The 25,537-nt window shown below is 37.5% G+C and overlaps 1 protein-coding gene across 1 annotated transcript in view; it reads left to right on the plus strand.

Annotated features, from left to right (window-relative positions):
- LOC110214697 (cadherin-6) overlaps positions 1 to 25,537 on the plus strand; it is a 165,916-nt gene that overhangs the window by 81,764 nt on the left and 58,615 nt on the right. Inside the window, exon 2 of the mRNA XM_020995730.2 lies at positions 5,463 to 5,820. Coding sequence (XP_020851389.1) covers positions 5,593 to 5,820 — 228 coding nt within the window. The 5' untranslated portion in view covers positions 5,463 to 5,592. The remainder of the gene's footprint in view (positions 1 to 5,462; positions 5,821 to 25,537) is intronic.

The following is a 25,537-nucleotide window of genomic DNA, read 5'->3' on the forward strand; positions in this document are numbered from 1 at the left end:
CCTGGGATGGGGGTAGGGGTAGGAATCATTCCCTTGACTCTTCTAAGATATCTAGCTGTCATCCTATCTTCCACCTTACTTTTGCCACCATTTTTAAAAAGTTGTCTATAATTGATACATATTCTCTCTGTAGCCTCTTTCAGTTAACGCCTGTTCTCATCACTCCACTGAAATAACTCTAAAAAACACAAATTATCTAATTGCCTATTAATGCCCTATTTTCAGTTCTCATCCTCTTTGACTTTTGTAGAATGTGGCACCTCTGCATTTAGGGCAGAATAAATAAGTGTGGAAGAGAAAAAAAAAATGTGGCCCATAAACCCCAAGATATCTTGTGAGGTTTCAGTGATCAAAATGTGTATTCCTTTGGGCAGAGCACCCATATGTAAGGGTATGATCCCCAAAGTGGACCAGGGAGAGGAGAGAGAGGAGGGAGGGGAAGGAGTGAAGGAGAGAAGGAAGGAGGGAAGGAGGAAGGAAGGAATGGAAGGAAGGAAGGAAGGAAAGAAGGAGGGAGGGAGGGAGGAAAGAAAGAAAGAGGGAGGGAGGGAGGTAGCACTGCCCAACTGGAACTAGCCAGTTGGGTTCCCAGTGGGGCAGCTACTACTACTCACAGATTGTTGTTTGTCCTTCATTCTCCAAGAGGACCAATGACATCAGGAGGGTGATGTCTTGACTTGCAAGTGAATTGGATTTAAGTGAGGCAAAGCTGTGCAAAAGGCCTCACTCTATCCTCCAGGGTAATCTGAGTCCAGTGGCAAGACATAAATCAGGAGGACTGGAGATGATCCCCATGTATATACAAAAGATATACATACAAATTTAAGATAATCTGGGCAAGAGGAAGCACTGGCTATGGGTAATTAAGAAGGGGCCTGTTTGGGTGATCCTTGAGTTAAGCTTTGAAAGAAACTAAGAATTCTAACAAATGGAACTGGGGGAAGGGATGCATTCCAAGAATGAGGGACAGCCTGTGGAAAGGTACAGAGATGGGAAATAGAGAGTCACGTGGGAAGGTCAATTTGGCTGGGGTGACAGAAAGAGTAATATATGGGGCTGAAAAGGTAGGTTGAAGCCAGGTGGAAAAAGGGCTTCAAATACTTAAGAGTTTTTAAATTGTTACCTTGTAGAAGTCCTTAGTGGATCTCTTTCCAGCTTTAAATTCATAATCCTATGGTTCTATGATCTGTTTTAATGAATAACTGAGACTGGTTTTTAAATTAGCATATCAAGTGTTTATATGCTAAATGTTCCTTCAAAAGTGCTAGAGGGACTTTCCAAAATAGTTTGTTCTCTATTATTTTAAACATCCTCCTATATAATCTTATTTACACTATTAATTTTCACATACCCCTAAAGGGTTTGATCATCAAAGATCTTTGGGTTTCCAAAAGAAATAATTCAGCTTTTTTTCTGAAATTGTATAAATTCAGAATTAGTGGAGTTTGAATTAATGATATGTTGCATAAGTGGAAGTATTCTGGGCTAGCCTCTGACCAAAAGTTCATCATTTTTAAAATTAGAATCAGGCCTATGTCCTTCTTATGACTGAGGTACCCACAGCCTGATATACATCTGACTGAATTAACCGGTTGCATCTATGAGTAGTTTCAGAGAGTACAAGAAATGCAGGCAACTGTCCTGCAACAATAGATTATGATGAAAATAAAAACAAGAAAATGAAATTAAAATGAGAATATATGTTAAAGTTATTTAATACTTATTACTTTCAGGTATGGCAGTGTTTAATATTGTTGGGGGACGGGGGTAGGGTTCAGCTGTTGATGTTTTCTGCATTGCTGGAGAACACATAGGGACAAGGGAAGAGGAGGTGGTATGATTTAGTGGGGGTTTTTTCCCTTTCTTTAAAAAAGAAAAACTGTCTTTGGAGTAAACATTTACTGTCTACTTATATTAGCTGCCAAACCTTTCCTTATAAAATCTGGTCTCTAGCTGTACCTTCTTTACCTTGGGTTCTGGTCTACTGCTTTTTTCTTGAAATGAGCTGCCTCCTATATGATTGTGACTTGGCAAACTGACTCTCTATTACTCTGGCTTCCTCAGAATCAAGAGCTTTGCCATACCTCTTGAAGTTTCAGTGTAGTGTAGTGTGTATCCTTTCTTTCCTTCTGAAGATGATACTTCAATTTGTCATCCAGCAACTAGCTGCTTAAGAATCCTGCTCCTGGTCGAATCACCATTTAAAATGGTTTTTCTCTTGCTTGGGAAGAGATAAAATCTGAGATTTCTGTGCAATTTGTAGGAAGTGAGATAAATTCTTGTACTTTATAATTCCAAGTAATATCAACATGTTATATATAAATAGTTCATATATTTGCTTCTCAAAATAGCAGTTATAGGATACCATGTTCTTTCCCCAAGAAGAAAATTCTTCAACTGAAACTGTGATTCCTATTTTTTTCACCTGAATGAGATAAAGTCATTTTAAAATGAACCAGAACAAAGAAAGAATTGTCTTAAGTGTGCAAATTACAAGCGGTCTTGCACCTCTTCAGTATTCCTATTTATGGCCCCTTCATTTAGACCAGAGGTTCTTACCTTTTTTGCTTGTGGCGCAGCCCCACTTTGGCTGCTTGGTGAAGCCTCCGGATCCTTTCTCAGAATGATTTTAAATGCGTAAAATAAAATAAAGAATTATCAAGGAAACCAATTATATCAAAATAAGTTACCAAAATATTAAAAGAATAAGTTTGCAGACTCTAGGTTAAAAACTTGTCACTTATTCCATTGTTGTAACATTTCAATACATTTTCTGATTTTTCCTCTTTTCTGAGATGTTTGTTAGTGTTAATGAATCATATGATGAAATGTCCATAGCAGTGAAAAAACAATTAGAAAATTGATTCATTAGGATTTTGTGCACATTTCTATTCTCAGGAATAAATCTCTGTGTGTAATAACTTCTACCTTAATTTATGATGCTTTTAGAAAAGTTTAAATAAAGAGAGAGAATGGGTATCCTTAGAATTTGTCTAACTCTGTATTCTATTGCTAAATATAGTGCGGTAAAGTTCTAGCCTAGAAATGTAGTGCAAAGAAACACGGTGTGATTTAAGTTCTCCTATCCACTGTTTTAATATTTTCCACTATAGAATTTATTCATAGAAATTCTGTAATATCAAATGTTTCATTGCTATGGTGCAAATAGCCCCTCAACCTCAGTTTTCAACATTGAGTCACTCTGGTTAACATACCACAGCCTCATTGTGGTGTTCCTGCACATTTAGGCAGAATGGCCTTAATTTGGATTGCACTTAGGGCACATTTTTCCTGAAGGAAAAAAATCCTCCTGCAAACACTTTATATTTTATATCTGTGATATTACAGAAGAGCTAATATTGAACATCTGAGCAGCACCAGATTGCATAATTTACACAAAACACCCACGGGTATAGATTTTCCTTTAAACTGCCCTTTATGATTTTGCCTTTTAAAACAGCTGACAGGGCCATTCCCCATGTCACTCTTTCCCTGCCAGCACCAAAGGGGATACATTGGATGCAGCACACATGTCTAATTCTTCACCACAGGATCTTTTAATGCAGATAATTAAGAGTGTGGGAAACATAGGGAAAGTGTGATTTCCTGTATCTGAACCCTCACATATATCTGAACCTGTACGATAGGAAAGGGGAAAAAGGAGAGAGGACAGATTTATTAGTGGGCTTTCCTCTGTGCACACCTCATCCGTATGCCATGAAGAAAAAGAGAGAAGCTGCTCATTACCTAATGGATCATCAATCATGTTGTACCTGTACCAAAAGCCAACCTCAGGGCAAGAGTCCTGTTCACTGGCCCTCAGCCAACAGTGTTAATTGTCACAGTACTCATTTATTCACCTGTAGAATTTCTAACTTCCCCAGCCTGCTGTCAGGAAGAAGTACAATAATGTAATGAAGGTTCAAAAAATGCTGAATACGATAAAGTGCCCCATTTCTATCTCAACAGAAAGTACCCCCAAGCCAGATGATAGGTGGCTATCAATTTCACTGATGCAAAAGGTAGTTACAGTTGCACCTCCGGTAACAAGAGCCAAGTGTGCAAATCTCCCTAGCATTGGGGGAAAGAAATCGAAACAAAGTGCTGATCTGTGAATATAAAATGCATTCATTGCCATGTTGGAAATGACATAACCAGTTAATTGTTATTGTGTTCTGCTTTGGGAAGCACTTGGAATCCTTTTTTGTTGTTGTTTAAACAGACTCATTCCATTATCTAGTAATCAGATAAAGGAGTTAATGATATGGTTTTATGCCTTAGATTGTTACTGAGAAATGTGGACTAGGGGTAGCAAGAGAATACATGTGTGCATTGTTTTAATTGCTCAGATTGGTAAACCAATTTGTAACAGATGTGCAGAGTAGCATGGGCCCAGGATCTGCAAAAATACTAGTCTGAGCCTAAAGGAAATCATGTTTATGAAAACTTAGACTTAATAAAAATTTAATCCCCCACATGAAGCCATGAAGTACAGGGTATATGGAAAGAGCCATAGACTGAGAAATCAGGAGAACTAAGTTCTAGATCTGGCTCTGCCATTAACTCCCGCTGTGTCTCTGGTTTAGGCACACAAGTACAGAATCTCTGAATTGAATGAAATTTCCATAGCTCTTCATCTAATCCAAGGCATACCTGGTCAAAATCCCCTCTCAATTAAATAGTTATCCAGCCTTTCCTTTAAAACTTTCACACATCCATTGCCTTCCAAGGAAACCCATTCATAGTTACCTGCCTCTCTGAACATTTGCTTCCTTTTCTGTAAGACAAAACAAGTGTACCAGATGGCTCCTTCCAGCCCCAAGATTCTATAATTCTCTTATTCCTGGTACCATACCTTGTAAGGCTCTTGAAGCTCACTACCATCCCTGTGATAATGGGGTATATGTGAAAGTTCCATGAAAGCTTTGTGGGCAAATTAAGAATTGCTTCTTAATTTCTTAAAGTATCCAGCTTAAGCAGTCGATTCACTAGGTGTAAAGCATCACGGAGGCCAAGTTTTAATCAATTAGACTATATTGCAATTGTCCATGATATTCATTTCTTTGGACTTGTGCAGGAAAAGAGAAAAGCAAAGAGAACTAGGAACATGTAGACTCATTTCCTCTAACCAGATCTCAGCCCACACTTGGAGATGTGAAAGAGTTAGTAAAATAAATCCATTGCGACACTTTGTCCTATATCAAAGCTGTTACTTAAACAGGGGTTTTTAAGTAATAGAAAATGAGAAAGAAAGTGGCTGCCTCCTACCCGACACACATTCCATTTAATGTGTTCAAAGGCCACTTTCTGCCTTTCCAAATTGATAGCCGACTTTTTTTTTTGGGGGGGGTTGGAGAGAGGGAAGGCTATTCCATTTTCTGTTCTACTTTTCCAGTTTATTTGCTGTAACACTGAATTTTAAGTATCTCTAAAAATGCTTGATATGTTATTATTCTTTCCAGATATCCTCCGAGACCTAAGCAACGAACGCTAAGGAAGAGGGAGGAATGAGGCTGGATACAGTGCAGCAGAACTGAGCACTTCCAGGACAGGAAAAGGCACTACAACTGAGCCCTGCTTTGTGCAATCATAATGAGAACTCACCATTACTTCTTGCTGCTTTTTTGGGTTGGTCAGATCTACCAAAGTTTCTCAAGCCCCTTCTCCAAGAGGACTAGTGGCTTTCCAGAGAAGAAAAAGATACTGGAGCTATCTGGAAGTAGCAAGAATGAGCTTAATCGAGCAAAAAGGAGCTGGATGTGGAATCAGTTCTTCCTCTTGGAGGAATACACAGGATCCGATTATCAGTATGTTGGCAAGGTAGGATTCCTTTGCACACTTTTACATTATGATTTTAAAAGCCTGAAGAAGTCACTTCTCACAAGTAGCTGGGGAGGATATGAGCTTCTGTACACTAAGAATTGTTGCTTATCTGGTAAGACTTTTTTCACATGAGTAGTTTCGGGTAAGAAGACTGTAGCAAGAAGCTGAAAAATGTTAACAAAGAATAGAGGAAAATGCTCTCATCAAAATGAAACACCCACAACCATCCGCATAGGATTATCATAAATCCTTTAATTTTTACCTTCACATGAAAAATGCAGTCCAGTTATGCTGTAAAGCAAGATACATTAAAAATAGTGTGATACTGATTAGGGTTATGCTCTCTGAGGGATGGAAAGTTTCATTTTCTCACTGTGAAAGCCAACAGTCTAAGCTTAGCACATTGCCTGTCAGCTCCACATTAACTATTTCCTGGTAGCTCTACCACTCCATGCTCTCCTCTTATTCATTTAGAAGAGTGCTTTAGCACTTCACTACATTACTACCCAATGAAAGGGTTAGGTGATGAGAGCTTTTGCCCTAAAAAGCTTTCAGAAGCAGTGAGATTAAAATCCTCTTTCTAAATTGTGGTCAAGTTCACAAAAATACCTATGTAAAGATGCTGTTTGCAAGTCTTATCTGATCATTTTATTGACCCAGAAGTGTATGGGAGGTTTTGTTTATTTCTTTACAGTAACCCCTATAGAGCTACCAGCGCTGAGTCAGGGGAATGAGGCTTGCTTATGTCCTCAGCCTGAGCCTCACAGAAATTAAATTGTCAGCTACATTCTTGGAGCAGAATTTCTGTAGCAAGTGAAGGTGTAAGAGACAGAAAGGTTTGATTCTTTAGGGATAATGATACTGTCAGGAGAAAAAAAAAAGTCATCCTTTAAGCTCCAGAGATGAGAAAGTGGATATGGATATAGCAAATAAGAGACTTTAAAAGATGTGATCTTTACAGACAAGTTTTGATTATCACCACCTTTTCAAACATCTCTTCTAAGAAAGCTTGTAAATAACTTGAATGCTACTGATTGTAAGAGCTTCCAATGTTCACTAGGAAACTTTCACACATATTTGAAGTAGAGTGTCAGAACTCACACCTTAGGAAATGATAAAATATCCCAGAAGAGAGAAAGAGATATCATACATTGTTATTCACTATATCCGAGTATCCCCCTATTTACAATGAAGAAAAAGTCTTCAATGGCTGTAGCTGAGGCTTCTGGTCTTTGTTCCAATGTACTGAATTATTAATGGGGAACAATGTTTGAGAGGAAATATTCAATAGAAGAGTGAGCTAAGGCCTGCGGCTCAGAAGAGCTAGCTTACCCCTGCGTGCACGCACACACACACACACACACACACACACACACACACACACACACACATATTTACTATGACTCTCAAAAGTAATGGTGCCCTGAAGAAAAATCTTAATTTCTTTATTCCTCAGTCCCTTTCCTCTCTAAAATTTGAGCAGTTCTAAGTTTATAGGCTTTTTGTGAGGATAGTTGATATAAAAATGATTATATAGCATTTTGTAAAATGTAAAAGTGCTTTATTAGTGTTAAGTACTAACAACAGATGGTGCTTTTTATTCAGCATCCCTAAATCCTTCTTCAATAATGTGCTTTAAAGCTCTGCTTCTCAAATTCTGCTTGTGCATTGTAGCAACAATTCTGTCACATTTTAATAAGGAAGGGACAGGATATTTCAGGATGCCAGAATCAATTGTGGATAAAGTTGGGTAACACACACTCAAAAAATTGAGATTAGTCAATAGCTTAATACTTTGTAGCAAAGTTCCAGAAATTATAGTCTCCTATGAAGCCATCTTACATGTACCTGTAGGCAATGGACTCAAGCACTCAGCAGAGCCATGGCAGGCCATGTACAAATAAATACATTTGAGACAAAGAATGACATTTGTAGGTATCAATCAAAAAAAAAATTACTTTATACTTTCTTTTCATATGATTGACAGTGGCAGTGTGGCATGATAAAAAGTGTGCTGTGGTACTTAGTAGAACTGGCATAAAATCTTGAGTCTAACACATTAACTGTGTGACTATGAACAAGTCACTTAACCTCTCTCAGACCCAGTTCTCTCATCTCTTAAATAGGGGTAATAATATTTGAACTACTTTTCCTTACAAAGTCATTGCAGGAAGAGTACTATGCAAGCTTTCACGTGCTTTATAAGTGTCAGCTATTGTGATAGGGCAATCAATCAATTTATCAATTGACAGCATTTTAAACATCTATTGTGTGTCTGTCACTGTGCTAACCACTGGGAATAAGAAGACAAAAATGAATCAATCCTTGCTCTTGAGAAGCTTACATTCTAACAGGGGAGAGATTTATTTCTAAGGAAATGTAGAATATATACAAATCTGAAACTTTGGGAAGATGGGCTTTGGAAGGATGAGAATAGCCAAGTGCCTCCCAATATATCACAATAATCCACCTCTTGCTGTAGTCCCAGTCAGATATAAAGGCAAATCTTCTGTTGCCTCATTCTTATTTCCAGCTACCGTTTGTCATGGATCAATGTTCTCTACAACAATTTAGTATTGAGAATACAGAGAGCATTCAGTAGCTACTGCCCTCCCTGTGTTTGCTCATTCCTGATGAATGAGAAATTGGATCTTTAAAAGCATATTTTATTGATCAGCCTAAGCCTAACCACAGAGAGAACTTTTAAAAGAATTTTGAGTGAAATTGGCCATATTGCTGAACAATCTGTGAAGTCTGATACCAAGAGGGGGATAATTGACAAATCCTAATACAATCTTGACCTCTTTTCCTCTCTATGATTGTCTGATTGTGACACTTGGCAGAAGCTCAGTTCAAAAAAAGAAAAAAATAGAGTGGGAAGGGGAAGAATTTAAGAGTGTAAAAGTGGCCAAGGCCAATTAGAACAGAAATATTAACAAGTCATTTTAGATTCACTTAAGGACTCACCCCTCCCTCCCTGCACAACAATACCATAGTCACATACATGGATAGTCTTATACGTTATAGATATATAGATAGATAGATAGATAGATAGATAGATAGATAGATAGATAGATAGATATCTAGATATCTATAGATAGATAGATATCTAGATATCTAGATATCTATCTATCTATCTATATCTATCTATCTATCTATATATATATATATATTTGTAGTGTGTATATATGTGTGTATGACTACAATGTTGCTGTGGAAGAGAGAGGCAGAGTCTTAAGTGGAACTTCTAACAAATTTCTATTAAGACTACTTCCTAACTATGAATTTATTTGTTAATGTTTCTGCATATATGTATACACACATACATACATATATACACGCATATATGTTCACACATGTGTGTGTATTATAAAACTGCATACAGTGTATGGTACATAAATCACTAAGGACTGAAACAAGCCTTTATTTCCATTGTTTGGGACAATTTCTGTTCTGACTAAGTATAAGAATGATATTCTGGCTACTTAATTACTGATTTGTAGGTAGACAGCAAGTCACTTCATTAACCCTAACCTAATGAACAAATAAGGTACCTTCTATTTCTGTAATAGATCAAAAAGAAAATGGTACCATGAATTATATTATACAGGTATCTGTTGCTCACTCTCATGTACAAATTCAGAGGTACATGATTTTGAAAACATATGGATCTTGCCCAGTGATTTTAAATAAGCTAAAATTATGTCTTACCTTCCTGGTAGAGAAAGCAAAGTCCAAATCAAAAGATGTTTCATTAGAAACATCCAGTCTCCAGCTGGTCTTTATTTAAACACTGGAATCACCAGAAGTGCTTTCAGAGCCATTTTGAGGAATAAACAGAGAAAATGATAGCAATCTGATCTGAGGTTAACAAAGGCATGGGTCATGTGGTAAAGACTACATCATGGAGAAGAGGCCATAAACACCACTATGACCTAAGAATCAGCTAGTAAATAAGCACCCCAAACACACTCCCTGTATCTTTGGCATGCATTAGTCCTATTAATTAAAGAAATTGCAGAGAGAAATTGCCCATCCATGTTTTCCTGCTGCTCCTCCTTTCCTACCAGATTCATATCCTTTAGCAATTCATTGAGAGATGCAATTGTCACTGCCCCTTCCCCACAAGGAATCCAGCAGGATAATAACATAAGATTAGGTTCAGTAAGAAAACAAATAAGATCATTTCCATTTGGATAGGACTTTCATAGATCATTAGCACAGAGCATTCTCCTAACAGTTGGTGAAGAAGGCTGTGCAGTTATTATCACCTACACCCTACAGATAAAGAAATTGAGCCTGGGAGAGCCCTAGTGACTGATGCAAGATCATACAGTTAGCAAATGGTAGACCTAGGACTTTCTGACTCTTTGTACTATATGCCACATTGCCATCTATTAGGTAAGAGATTAAATATTTAATATCTCAAAAATATGCATTAATTGGAATGGACAAACTTGTGCACATCCAGTCTAACTGATACCTGGACAGAAATCCCTTGAACAAAACCCTCAAGAGGAGGCCATCTAGAGTCCATTTGAAGGTCTCTAATGATGGAGAACAACCTCTTGAACCCATTCTACTTCAAGGCATTTTCAATTATTAAAACATTTTTCGTTGCTTCCAAAAGAAGCATCTGTTTCTCTTCAGCTTCACAGAAGATGAGATTGAAAAGAAATCCCTGAGGCCATCTATTCTAACTCATACCAGATGAAGAATCCCTTCTAATAGTAGTCCTACCTACCACCACTATCAAAATGGTCATCCAGCCTCTATTTAAAGAACACTAGGGTATATGGGGTGTTAAGGGAGGACTAGCCCCTCCGGTATAGGGCTTTCTGAGCCCTTTTCAGGGCTGCTCATCCACCTTTGGTGTCCACCTGACTCACTCAGTTCTCACCCATGGCTCCAAGAAGCTGTTAGCACAGGCAGTGGCCACGTCCCAATAAAACTCTCTCAGCAGACAGGCTAAACCAGGCTGAGGGTAATTGACAGGCTTCATTGGTGAGTTAGAAGTTTGTCTACACCAAGCATGGGAAGATTTCTTCCAGCGGAATGGGCAGATGAGTACAATTTGTTCCGTCGGCCATGAAAGCATGCAGGCACCATGGAGCACTTAGAGCTTGGTCAGACATTGAAAACTCCAAAGTCATCCACTGCCTCCTGGGCCATCGCCAGTCTTAGACTTTTGTCCCAGTGGTCTTCAATGACTCAGGAAGAGATAGGCTGATGATCTTGTGCAAATCTGCCTCACTTAAATCTAATTCATACCCCAGTCAATAAATAACCCTGTGATGTCATTGGTCTTCTTCAAAAATGGAGGATGAACAGCAGCAGAAAAGGGAATACCCCACACACTGAAGGTTTGGAACAGTTCTAATTGTTAGAAAATGTTGCCTGCATTGGTCTTAGTTCTACTCTTTCTCTTCCGTATGGCAGCCTTTCAAATGCTTAAAAACAGATGCTGTGACCCTTTGCTCTGAAGTCCTTTGTTCTCTAAACTAAAACTACCCTATTCTTTCAGGAAACTTTCATAGTATTTAATCTTCAGTTCTCTTCTTATCTTTGTCACCCTCCAGTAGATGTATTCAGTTTGTCAGTCCCCTTCCTGAAATGTAGTATCTAGAATTGAATATATTAATCTGATTACAGTCTGGTTGCTCCAAAGCATAAAGTTCAGTCTCCTGTATGGGCAGTGAAAAGAACAGTGGATCTAGAATCAGAGAACCAGGGGTTGAAATAACAGATTTTCCACTTACTGTGTTCAGGATCCTGGCTTTAAGTCACTTGGGCTTTCTGTTCCTCAGTTTCCTTATCTGTAAAATGAAGGGGTTAGACTAGATGATCTCTAAAGTCTCTTTCAAATATAAATCTAAGATCCTATAACTTCCCTCTTTTTAGACGCTCTGCCTTTATTAATGCATTCAAAGTAGGCTACCATGTAACAATGTTACCATGTAACACTTTTTTTTTCCCTAGATGCAATCAGGGTTAAGTGACTGGGTCAGGGTCACACATCTAGTAAGTGTCAGATGCTGGATTTGAATGCAGGTACTCATGACTCCAGGGCCAGTGCTCTATTCACTGTTAACTAGATCCTCCATTTTTTTTTTTAGGATTTTAGGATTATGATTTTTTTTTCAGATTTTTAGGTTTAGGTTGTTGGCTACCGTGTAACACTGTTCATTCATTTGACCCAAAAGACTCTGGATCTTTTTTTGCATAAATTGGTTTCTAGCCATGCCTTCCTCCATCCAGTTCTTCTGCCATTGAATTTTGAACCCAAATATAGAATATATTATACATACATATACATGCATACATACACACGTATACATATATACGTGTATACACTGCTTAGTTTTCCTTGTTTTCCTATAAATTCTTGCTGTAGTATAGCAGATTATTTAGATTTTTTTGTCCTGAAGTTGCAGAAATGCCTTGGTTATATCAGATCTTAATCTCACAGGATCATAGATATAGAGATCACTTTAGAGGCCATTTCATCCAACTCTTTCATGTTATAGAAAAGGAAACTGACTTACCCAAGGCCACACACATAATAACTGTCAGAGGCGGGATTTACCCTCAGATCTGCTGACAATGATCTTTCCATTGTACCATACAACTTCATCATTTAATTTTAAAAAATGTTGCTGTGTAGTCGTTTCAACATGTTCGACTCTTCATGACCCTATTTGGGGTTTTCTTGGCAAAGATACTGGAGTGCTTTGCCATTTCCTTCTCCAGCTCATTTTACAGAGGTGGAAACTGAGGCAAACAGGGTTCGGTGATTTGCCTAGGGTCACACAGCTAGTAGGTATCTGAGGCCAGATTTGAACTCAGGTCTTCCCTACTCCAGGCCCAGCACTCTGTCCACCACTTGTTATGTTTAATAGCATATACATTTGCTCACTAAATATACTTTAAAAGAATATACTTTTATATTTCTCTGTAGAGCTAAATTTATTCCATTTTATCATGTCTATGACAAAGAATACTTTATCAACCTTGATCATCATCTTCCCCCTTCCCTTTTTGGCCAAGTGCTGCCACTGCCTTGGTCTCTCCTCCTATTTGCTGCATGGTGATGAAACACCATTTGCTATCTTTTTGAATCCATTTGTGTCAGGAGGAAATTGGGAGTCCTGCTTTCTGCAGTTACTACCACTTTGCCATGAATCATCAATATCGTAGCTTCTGGGAGAGTATTTGATTATTCTAAATACAGGAATGCTGTTAAAGGTACAAAAGAAAAGATGGGCTCCTCATCTTGCTGCATCTGGAAATGCTTTGCTCAAAGCATTTTCGTGAGATAGAAGGGATGCTGAGAAAGTGTCTGGGGTAGCAGCAGGCTCTTTCCAACAGCTGAAGTGAGCTCCATACAAGGCAGCTCATGCAAAGAGCAATGGAATGAGTATATCTGACCAGGGCCTTTAGCTGCTTCTATTACCATATTCCCTGCAGGCAGGGAAAGTGACAGAAAACTAAGCAGCTAAATAAGATAATCAAACTAAAATAGGGAATCAGCCTTGGATATGTTGTGCAATTGCTTGAGTCTTCTATATCATTTTGCCTATGGGGACTCTTCTGCGACTTGCAGGTCTGCTTTTCGGGAGAAAAAAAAATGAGTGCACAGTCACAGGAAGGTGGATGAAGTTTCAAACAATTTTTTTCCCTGACTATAGCAGTCTGTTCTCTGATCTATGCTCTGATTCCATGTCCACCCATAAGCTGAACTGGGATATAAGTTGCCAGAAAATGAATTTTGATACCTCATACCCATTATAATGAATCCCTATCTGCTTCTTACACTAATAATAATTTATTGATTGTTATTATTTGTTCATCACAAAGGTCAAATCAAGATTCATACATTTTTATCTAGTCAAAATCCCTATACATTATCTTTTAAGTTCTTTTTATTTGAATAGGAGTAAGAGATACCACATCAGTAGCATCCCAGCTTTCACTTCATTTCAAAATACATTCTTTCTAAAATCCTAGTAAATATGGAATTAAATCTTGCTTTGTGTTATAATTGAAGCCACGCTGTTTCTGCATAATTTTATAACGTAACATGATTTGGCTTTAAAATATCACTTTCTCACAAAGGAAATGCCATTTTAGCCACCTCTCCTTTTAAACGTAGTGATGAAGAAAATTCCAGCACAAGGAGAAGCAGTGGTTAATAGCTATGTAAATCTACACTACAACCCACAAATTGAAACCACTAAATTTTCCAGTCTAACTGAAATTATGGACAGTGTCAGTTTATCATTTTAAACATGGGAAGCCAAGAACGTATTACAATCAGCTTCATATGTTTAAATAATGGGCCCAGAAGCAAAATACACAAGACATTCCCTTCCTCTTTATACTTGGTACATAATAACTACTTAATAAATGCTAATTAATTGATTGATTCTTAATTACAAAGTCATGGCTCCCTCCTTTGACAAGTCTCAGATGACATTAGGGTTTCCTATACTATTGACACGCATGAACAAACCAGCTTTCTTTGGCTTCACGCAGCTCTCTGATGTCTCTAAACAGCGTCTTGCTTTATCCATGAATTTGGGTGACAATGAAATAGAACCTTCATCAGTATATACTTTAAATGTGTCTGCGTTCACTAAAAACTTCTCTTTCAAGACAGTGTTGAATATAAGGGTGAAGGAAAGAATAGAATTCCCTCTGGAGGACCAAGAAAGAATCAATAGAGTTTTTGGCTTTGTTTTTTGTTTTGTTTGTTTCATTTCCTTTTTGTTTTTTGTTTTGTTTTGTTTTGTTTTTAGTGTCTCGAAAGAGAAGTGTAACAAGGATTGTTGAAGGCTGAATGATGAATCAAAGTTGAAATCATGATTCATGGTAATAGGAAGAAAAGCAACATTATAGAATATTTCAGTTGAGAAATATTTATATTTCCTTTGACTTCTCTGTTCACATATTACATATATTCATGAGGAAATGCATTTTAAAAGATTAAAATCTATTCACTTGTGAAAGATAAGGATAAACATTTTAGATGGACCAGTAGCTTTCAGAAGACTGGAAGGGAAGAATGGTATGGCAGAGCTAAAAGCATAAAAGGTCACTTTAGGTGGATCTTTAGAGGTAACTGAAAGAAAGAGAAATTAAAGTCAGGAAGAGAGTTGAAAAAGTTATCACAGATAAAGCATTTTAAGGGTAAATATGGAGAGAAATAGATGAGGAAAATGTTTTTCACTAGTTAGAAGTATTTCATTATTGTTGAAATGCTGAAGAAAAATGAAAGGAGAGAGAAAAGGAGGAATTCCAAGACAGGTTTGAAAAGCCCCTTTTCCTGATCTTTTAGAAAAGTTGGGGTGGGTGTTTGGGAGCCAGGAGCTGATTCTAAAGATAAGACAGGCTATGAACTTCACTCTAATAGCTGATCAGAAAGTTTTTGCCCAGAAAACTTTCCTCTGCAATAAAAAAAAAGTTTGGAATCCAAGGTTTTGCTGTTGTGTAGACTGTGCCCCTCAGTGAAACTGCAAAGAAATAAGGAAAGAGAGAAGACAGCATTCTTACAAAGGCATATCTTTAACAATAGAAAGAATTAGAAGGGACCTGCCACGGTGTTACTTTAAAAAAAAATGTAATCATGATAAATAGGCCTTTCTACTGTTCTACTTGGCATCTCCAGCTAGACTTTATTCATTCCATAAACATTTAAACACGTGTTGATGTAAGACACTAACCCAGGCACTGAGGATGATGAAACACAGACCCCGCACTTAGGAAGCCTGTGATCTAATGGGAGGGGAAGGCATATTCCCAAATAAAAATGATACAAAAAAGAGTGAGAGAAGAACAGAAAAGAGAGACATGGCTCAACTATTATGAAAAGTTTGAGGAAGAAAAGATCTCTTTCACCTGGAAAGACCAACATAGATTTAATGGAGGAGGTTTCACATCAGTTAAGCTTTAAAGGAAAGGAGGGTGTCCTAATCCACTGAAACTGCTTTTGGACCTAGAAAAGTTTGGATGAAACAATCAAACTGACCATGGACGCTAAAAACAATTGGTCTTTACTGCAAGCACATTTTGACTCACATAAGGGAACCCCTGACAGGAGAAGTTTGGGACGAGGCAAGGATCATCAGTACAAATAAGGGCCAAAATGATTGAGGACATCAGTAAAGTTTTTCAAGCTAATGTAGGGAGAGAGTGAGAAGTGGGAAGTCTATTCCAGGAATGGCTGGGGCGAGGAGCGGGGGGAGAGTTCTGCTTGACTGCAGAGGACAGAACTAAGAGTACACAAAGTGAGGCAAATTTACACTTGATGTGGGGGGTATGGAGGGGAAACTCTCTAGCAATTAGAGTTATTGGAAGAGGAATGGGCTCCCCCAGAAGGGGATGGGTTCCCTCTCCATAGTACTGTTCAAGAAAGGGTTGGCTCAACACTTGTCAGGCATATTGCAAAAGGAATTTTTGTTTAGGTTTAAGTCAAATTATGTTGTTTCTGGGATCCCCATCTATGAGATTCTGGGAAAGATCCAATGGGGATCTTTTCCCTAATCTCTACTCTCAAACTCCTATCTATCTGATAGAAACCACCACCTACATTTCCCTCCAACACCTCAAATTCAACATGTTGAAATGTAACTCATTCTCTTCACACCCTAATCTTGTACCTCCTAAATATTTCTTTCTCTTGATGGTAGTGTCCTTCACCCCTCAGATCTAATCATCTACCATGTCCTGTTATTTCTGTCTCATTTGTTTCTTCTTTCTCACTCATACTGACAGCTTAGCTCAAGCCATTATTTCCTCTTTCCTGGATTATTGGAATAATCTCTTAACTGGTTTTCCTGACTATATCTCTCCTCTCTTAAAGTCATCCTTTAAAATGCTACTGAAATCAGCTCCCTAATGCATGAGTCTCATCTTGTCACTCCTATGCTGAAAAACTTTCAGTATCTTTCCATATATTATTCAGTAAAATACTAATTCATTAATTTGGCATTTAAGTTCTACAAAATCTAGTTTCTAACTACCTTTTCTTTCAGGCTTTACTATAGACTGTGTTCCTTCACATATCCTATCTTTCATGCAAACTGAATTGAATACTTGATCACCTCCTGCCTTTCCCACCTTGATATATTTGCGCGTTTCTAGAAAAGACGTATCTCAAACTCTTGAAATTCTTTTCTGCCCAAGAGAAATATTATATGAATAAAAGCAAAATAAAATAAGTGGAACCAGGAAAACAAGATATACAATTGACTTCAACAATGGAAATGGAAGTAACAAGAACAGCAAAACTGAATGCTGTAGAATTATAATGACTAAGATTGGTCCTGCAGAAGAGATGAGGAAATTCAAATGCTTCATGTCTTTATAGAGGAGGAAGGCTGTAGGAGAACACAGTATGTACTGTAGCCTTGGTTAATGTGTTGGTTGGTTTTCCTGAATTACTTTTTCCTCCATTTTTTGTTCTTTGTAACAAGGAATGAACCAATAGAAGAGGAAGGAACAATATATATAGAAAGGAAGGTGATATCTGCCAGTCAATCAGTCAAACATAGCTACTAGGCACCAGGGCCTGTGCTAATCTCTGAGAATACAAAACAAATTTGAAATAGTTCCTTACTCATTCTAATTGAGAGGAAAAGTATATGCAGAGTAGATACAAAATTAAGAAAGATAATTTGGAGGGGGAGGATCACAGAGTGTGTAGACAGGAGTAATGTTTAAGAAGACTGGAAAAGTAGGAGAGGACTGTGAAGAGCTTTAAATGCTAAACAGTAGTTATATTGGATTCTCAAGGTGATAAGGAGCCATGGAGTTTATTGATTAGTGTGATGGTATGGTCAGAACTGTGTGCTTTAGGAAAATCACTTTGGCACTTATGTGGAGGTTAGATTAGAGTTGAGAGAGTATTGATGAAGGGAGAACAAACAGTAGCCTCTTTCAATAGTCGAGACAAGGTGATGAGGGTCTAAACAAGTGTGGTGGCTATGTAGATGGTAGAGAGAGGGCATATGTGAGAGATGTTGTGAAGATAGAAATAGCAAATTTTACCCATTGTTTGAGTATGTGGGGTGAGTGAGAGTGAAGAGTTGAAGATAACACTGAGATTGTAAAGCTGAGTGAATGAAAGGTTGGTGATTCCTTTGATAATAAAAAGAAAATTCAGAAAAGAGGTTTTGAGTGAAAATATGAGTACTTTCTTTGAACATGATGAGTTTGAGATGCCTATGAAACATCCAATTTGAAATTTCTGTTAGTTGGTATGTGATGTGGAGCTGGAGTAGGAGAGACAGACTAGCACTGGATATATAGATCTTAGAGTCATCTGCATAGAAATGTCAACAGAATCCATGGAAACTAGTGAGGTCACTAAATGAGAAAGTGTAGTGAGAAAAAAAAAAGAGAGAATTTGGGACAAAGCCTTGGAGAACATCCAGTGTTAATGGAAGTGGAATGGATGATGGATGTGTAAAGGAGACCGATAAGGAGTAGTTAGACAGATTGTATAACCCAAGATGGAGAGAATTTCCAGCAAGAGAGAGTGATCAGTAGCGTCAAATGCTTCAGAGAAAGATCAAGAAGAATGAATATTGAAAGGAAGCCATTAGATTTGACCATCAAGAGATCATCACCAACTAATGAAGATCAAAATGAGCAGAATGAAGAGAACACATATAGTAATAGCAGTATTGTTTTAAGAACAATTAAGTCATCTTGATTATTATAAATGCCTAAATTAACTATAAAAGACATATGAAGGAAGATGCCACCTGCATACAGAGAAAAAACTGTAGAAGATTATACTCACGCACGCACACACACACACATTTGTGTCTAATGGCAGCCATCTCTAGGATGGGAAGGGGGAGGGAAGAAAAAAGGGGGGAAAAGAAATTTATATGATAATTTTATTATATATTTTAAAGGAATAGTAAGTTGTGCATAATAGATTTGCAGTTTCATGTGTAGTCATCTTTTTTATTATATAGTGTTATGGAAATTTTTGTCTTATTCCATAAATTAAAAATAATTTTTAAAAAGAGATCATCAGTAACTTTTGAGAAATCTATTTCAAATGAATAATAAGGTTAGAAATCAGATTTCAGAGGACTGAGAAGTGAGTTAAAGGAAAGGAAGAAGAGATAATAGTTTTTTTCAAGGAGTTTAAGGAGAAGTGTAGGATGATACCTTTCTGGAATGATGAAATCTAGTGAGGGTTTTTCAAGGATAGAGAAATTTTGAATATATTTGAAGGTATCAGGGAAGAAACTAGTAAACAGGGAGAGATTGAAATGAGAGATAGGAGAGGTGATAGTGGGAGTAATCAACTAGACAAGATAGAAGGGAATGAGATCAAGAGTACATATAGAGGTTAACTTTGTCAGGAGTAGCACTAGCTCTTCATCTGAAACTGGAGTAAAGGAGGAAGTGGTGAGGGGTGATGTTATGAAGTTATCAGACAGAGAGGAGGGAAGTGGAAGAATTCTCAGTAAATGGCCTCCAGTTGAGAAGATGAGGAAAGCTTGGGAAGAGATCTGAAATAGCCTTTGTGGAGCATTTAATAGAAAATCAATTAGGAGGGAATAAAAGGATTGCCATGCTGAAATGAGAATCTAGTTGACATTAGACGACTTAATTTTGTTGTGGACACAGTCATGATTTCTGTTAGTCCTGTCAACCTGCACATGAGAAGAAACAAAGGAGCTGGATTATAGAGATAATTCAGGGGTTGGGATCTGACAAAACCTGAGAAGTGATAGAACAAAGGAGCAAGAAATTTGAGACTAGATAAGAGAATTGAACTGGTTCTCCAAGGGGTCGAGGTTGGGAAGAGGACAGAGCAGGGCTGATAGCCAGGAAAAGTCCTGAAGGATAGAGAGGTTGTAGGTTATGATGATAACAGTGAACAGGTTGTGGTACATATAAAAAACAAAAGATAGCAATACAAATTTTTTAAAATAATCAGAAACAAAAATGAACTTATTATCTACCTTTAAAGGTGCATCTCAGTGCTACCTCCCTGATAAAATATTCCCTGATATTCTCCCTCCTTCCTCAAATCTCTCTGGCTATGAAAAAATATGGACTCCTTTATGTTCTAACGTATTAGTTATTTGCATGTATATCTCTTCATTCCAATCAGATCATAAGCTGCTAAAAGGCAGAAGATGTTATTTTCCATCTTTGCATTCCCAGTGCCTAACATAGTATCTTGAACACAGTAGACACTTAACAAGTGCTGCATTTACTTGAATTAAATATTAGTTCAATGAAGGTAGCTTCAACAGTGTGAAATGAGAAGTGAAACTGGAAGAATCCAAAGCAGAGAGTTAGAGGATAAAAAATAAATTCATTTTCTAAGAATTCACAAGAAACACCAATGTGCAAACAAATCAAGTAAATGTTCTTTCAGGGTGAAAGAAAGAAAAAAATCTGAGAAAGAGCAGGGAAGCTCATGATGCACTAGAAAGTAGCTGATGGCAGCAGCTGTATGTGATGTGCTATCAAGGAAAGTGAAATGGGACACAAGTTCTTAATTCATTTTTACCAGCTGCATTTTCTACCAATCATTTTTGAACTTTCACCAGAGGAATACTTATTTCTGAAAAATAATTTCATCTTAATGCTGCCTTCCCACTATTTGTGCTATTAAATACAATTTAGAATGGGAACATGAAAAAAAAACTACCAAGACAAAGTCGGCATTAAAATGTAGCTATGACAAGCTATAGCACCTTCCTGACTTGGGATTTTGCTTGCATAATTTTTGATGCTAGATTAGATGTTATTCAAAACTGCCAAAAAAATGAGAATCTAGCTTATTCTCTTCTCCCATACCATGACTGTTGTGTTATAGTGCATGTTATTGTTGTTTGTTTGTTTTCATTTTTTTCGGTTGAGAAAGGGCTGGACATGGAGCAATTAATGATCTGTCTACTGGAAACCACATTTTTGCTTGCCCCCTTTTAAGATTGTTGTTTGTAGATCGTGTATAAATCAAATCTACATTTTTTTCCCCTTAGGATTCTATGGTCCTAGGTCTAGAGCTGGAAAGTGACTCAAAAGTCACTTAACTCAACCCATTCATTTTACAGATGAGGTAACTGAGCTTCTCAAGTCCATTCCTTCTAATCTTTTCCATGCCATGGGTTGTCTTTTCCAAAGAAAGCATTAGCAATTTACTAGAATCCTGGCATAGATGTGAAACTCTGCTTCAGATAAAGGAACATTGCTTTTCTTGCCTCTTAACAGGAAATACAGTTGTTAAATCAAATTAAGAAATTAGATGCCTTATAAATTTCAGAGGAGAAATAAAGCAGTGTATTAGCCTATTTCTATGTTTTATTCAACAAGATTATACTTTATTTTCTGCAGTGTTCTTAAAACTCTATGTAATCAAATGGAAAATGAGTAATCCTAGCTCAGCCACCTACCACCCATAAGTTCTTAGACAAGTCATTTAGCTTCCCTAGGCCTCGATTTTCTCATCTGTAAAATGAAGTGTTAAAACTAACTGATTTCTGAGTCTCTTCCTATCTATAAATCTATGTTCTCATGATCTTAGCCAAATGCTATTTCATCCATATTTTAGATATCTTGCAAGTAATAGCAGAGATTGTATTCAGGGGAAAAAAAATAATCAACAGCTGCATATAGAAAGTTCAAGTCCAATCCAGTGAAACAATAAAATAGAGAGATGAAAAAACAAACCCAATAAGCCAGTAAGGTGGTATTGGAAATGAAAGGGATCACAGACCACTTTAGGCCCATATTCATTTCAGGAACTTTTGTGAGGACAGGAAGAGGAAGGATGCTTTATTTGTTATTTTTAAGTTTACATCTACTAAAGGCTGCAGAAAGTTTCTCATGGACAGTAGTCAGGAAAATGAAACAGATCTGAGCATGCTAAGGAGCTTAAACATACAGCAAGATAAAACTGGATCTTTGGTATAGTATCAGTCTATATTCATTGGCCCCAAGGAAATTGCATTATTAGTGATTTCAATATGCACATTTTTTAATTTAATCACAGCATTACTATCCAGGTACTACAACTTTTACCAGTGCAATCAACTGTGAAATATCAATTTCTCTTCAACATAAGGTTCACAGGTGGTTTGCCAGAGACCAAAACAGAGACATGTAATCATTCAAGATTCTGTAAGCTGGTTCCCAGGAAAGGACACCTTTAACAAATGAGCTTACCACTTCTTTCCCTAGGATTTATTACCTCTGTTTCTATGACTATAATGGAGGGTTGCAAAAATGTTCCATGGAGTATACATAGGAAAACATTTAAAAATTTTAAAATCCCAAATGAGATACACATAAAAATAGAATTTCTGGTTTATTTTTGACACCTGGAGAGCACCCCCATTTCAGGCATACACCATGCTAGCTAAGAATGACTTTTTAAAAGCTTCTGCCCCTGAATTAACATGTCTCCAATGATGCCAGTATACTTTGTTTATGTATTTGGCAGTATCTCTATATCTCAGATCTGTGTATATCTCTATTCATTCGTATGTACATGCAAAGGATGGCCTATGATGCTTAGATATGGCCATGGCTAAAGAGACTACACATTAAGCCAGAGAAGTAAGATCTGAACTGCTGAGATTCAGTGCCGCACTAAATCAATTTCTGCCTGGGTATCTGGCACTCAGCTTGATTTAGTAAGAGCTTGTGAGTTTGAAAATGTTGGAGTAAACAACAGCCCAGGCTGCTGTCACAGTCTGCCAGGGAGGAGCCATATACTGCAGCATCCAAGAATGTATGCCCCTCTGGGATAGCAGCTAGGGCAGTAAACCATTCTTGGGGGGAACATAGCTTGGTGCTGATAATAAACTAAAAGCATTTGTTTAATTGATAAAATCTCAAATGAGTAATAAAACCCATTAGGTCTTATATCATTTGTGCCAGTGGAATTTTGCAAAATAACCCTGTCTGAGATCTAATTCAGTCCATATAAATGGAACCAAAGAAATTTGTAATCGATGGAAAAGATCCCTGACCTGGTTTATGCAATACTTGAAGGACTTTGAGCAGATGAAGTTCACCTTGAAATCCAAGGAAAAGGAACTGCCGTACTGTAGTTTTTATCATTTGGTAGTTACTCTACTTCCTCTGACATTAAAGTGTCAGTTCAAGGTATTCAAGTGCAAAAGAAAATTGTCAGGGGAATTAATAAATTTCTCTTGAGCTTAGATTAAGAACTCCTTAGCTTTTAGCACACTGCCAAAAATTCTCTTCCCCATAATGCAAGGTAGGTTTCAGTGGCTGCTAAATCTACCAGAGGACACAAAATGGAATTGAGCAGAGTAAATTGGCATCACTGTGAATGCTAGAGCTTTTATGCGATTATTTGAGTGCATCGAGAAGCTGTTTACTGGGTATGAATCGGGAATGTTTAGACACAATACAAAAATTCCAGAGAAAATATCCATTTATTTTCATGTTGTCTTTGCCCCAACCCCAGTCAAATGAAAAGACAATGGTAATATTTCATATTTCCATAGCACTTTAAGTTATAATTATATTCACTTTCCTCCCAACAACCCAAGAGGTTACACAGCTTAAGCATTGTTATCCTGACTTTATCAATGAGGAAACTGAGGCTCAGAGAAGTTAAGGAACTTGCTCAGGATCATAAAGCATTGCTCAGAGATGGGATTTAGTAACTCCACTTTCAGTGCACTTTCTAAATAGAGAGTACTTTAAAGGGGCTAAAAATAAAATAACACCAGCCAAGTCATCATGTTAGTTATCATTATCCATAAGACTTTTCTGAGAATTTGAAACGATTAAGGAGGTTATTAAGAATAGAGATAGAAGCAGAGGGTTTTCAAACTTAATCACTGTTGGGGTTTTATTTGCTTTTGCAGAAAGAATGATTAATTAATCAGATGTATAAAAAAAGTTTCCTAGACTGAACTTCCTTCCTTGTGACTTTGTATTTTAATTACCTAGAAATAATTGAGTGGTGTTCTGTGAATAAAAGGATAATATTAACTGACCCTGGGGTAGCTAAACGGTTCAGTGGATAGAGCACCAGGCTGGAGTCAGGAAAACTTATCTTCCTGAGTCCAAATCTGGCCTCAGCACATACTAGCTGTATGACCCTGGGCAAGTCACTTAACCCTGTTTGCCTCAGTTTCCTCATCTGTAAAAAATGAGCTGGAGAAGAAAATGGCAAACCACCCTAGTATCTTTGCCAAGAAAACCCCAAATGGGGTCATGAAGAGTCAGACATGACTGAAAAACCACTGGACAACAACAATAACTGACCATAGAGAGGACATGTGCTTTGAAGGTTTTGTTTTGTTTTTCTTTTTTAAGTGATAATGATGTCTTTGCACTGAGCAGCCTCACCCTTTTACCTGGGTTCTCCTGTTGCCTTCAGCCAGAAAAAAATATCATTCTGTGAAGGAAACTAATCTATAAGGGAGTCTAACTTATCACTTTGACCTTATTGGAACCTCCTGAGTTAACCTCAAATTCAACATGTCTACAACTGAGCTAATCATTTCTCCACTAATTTCTGAAAACCAGCATTTTCACAGGACAATATGACCATATCTCAAAGTCATCTTTGATTCTTCTTAATCTTTTCTCACACATCAAATGGTTTAGCCAATCAGTATTTGGTAAGGACATTTATGAGCCTGCCAGTGTGTTAAGTACTGAGAATAAAAAGACAAAAATGAAATAATCCCTACCTTCAAGGAGCTTGCAGTCTGTTGGGGGAGCTACATGTATTTTGTTGTTGAGTCCTTTCAGCCATGTCTGACTCTTCATGACCCCATTTGGGGTTTTCTTGGCAAGGGTACTGGAGAGATTTGCCATTTCCTTCTCCAGCTCATTTTATAGATGAAGCACTGAGGCAAACAGGATTAAATGACTTGCCCAGGGTCACACAGCTAGTAAGTTTCTGACAGGTTTGAACTCAGGAAGATGAGTCTTACTTGACTCCAAGTCCAGTGTTCTATCCACTGTGCCACCTAGCTGCTGTAACCAGATGTATACACATAAGTAATGGAAAACATACAAAGGATCAGAGGTATTTAGTGGCTGGGCAGGGTTAGAACAGGGATGGGGTAGGAAGGAAAGACCTTTGACAAACAACAAATATCTTATTAAATTCCTATCATGTGCTGGGCATTGTGCGAAGCGCTTGGAATTCAAATATAAATAATTTAAAAATCCCTGATGGGACAGACAAGTACACACACACACACACACACACACACACATATAGCATGAAGATGAATAAATACAAATATGTACAAAGTATTCTTATACAATCTGTCACATATGCCTTTTCATTACCACCTACACTCTTAATTCACGATCTTATTACCTTTCTTCTGAATTATTATAGCAGCCTCCTAACAGGGACTTTGTCTCTAGTCTCTCTACTTTCTAAATCATCCTACATACAACTGAAAGATTAGTCTTCCTGCTTCCTAAGTATGATCACATCATTCCACTGCTCAGAAGTCATCGATGCTTCCCCATTGCTTACTGAATAAAGGCCAATTTCCCCAGCCTGGAATTCTAGGCCTCCAACAATCTAGCTCCCCCTTAACTTTTTTGGCTTTTGAAACACTACTCTATCTCATGTATTCTACCCTACAGCAAAACTGAATCACCCATTGTCCCCTACACGTATTTCCCACCTTCTCCTCTATAAATATTTGCTCATACTATTTACTAG

Source organism: Phascolarctos cinereus, unplaced genomic scaffold (assembly GCF_003287225.1).
Source record: "Phascolarctos cinereus isolate Bilbo 61053 unplaced genomic scaffold, phaCin_HiC Scaffold_4;HRSCAF=312, whole genome shotgun sequence".
Classification (NCBI taxonomy): Eukaryota; Metazoa; Chordata; class Mammalia; order Diprotodontia; family Phascolarctidae; genus Phascolarctos; species Phascolarctos cinereus.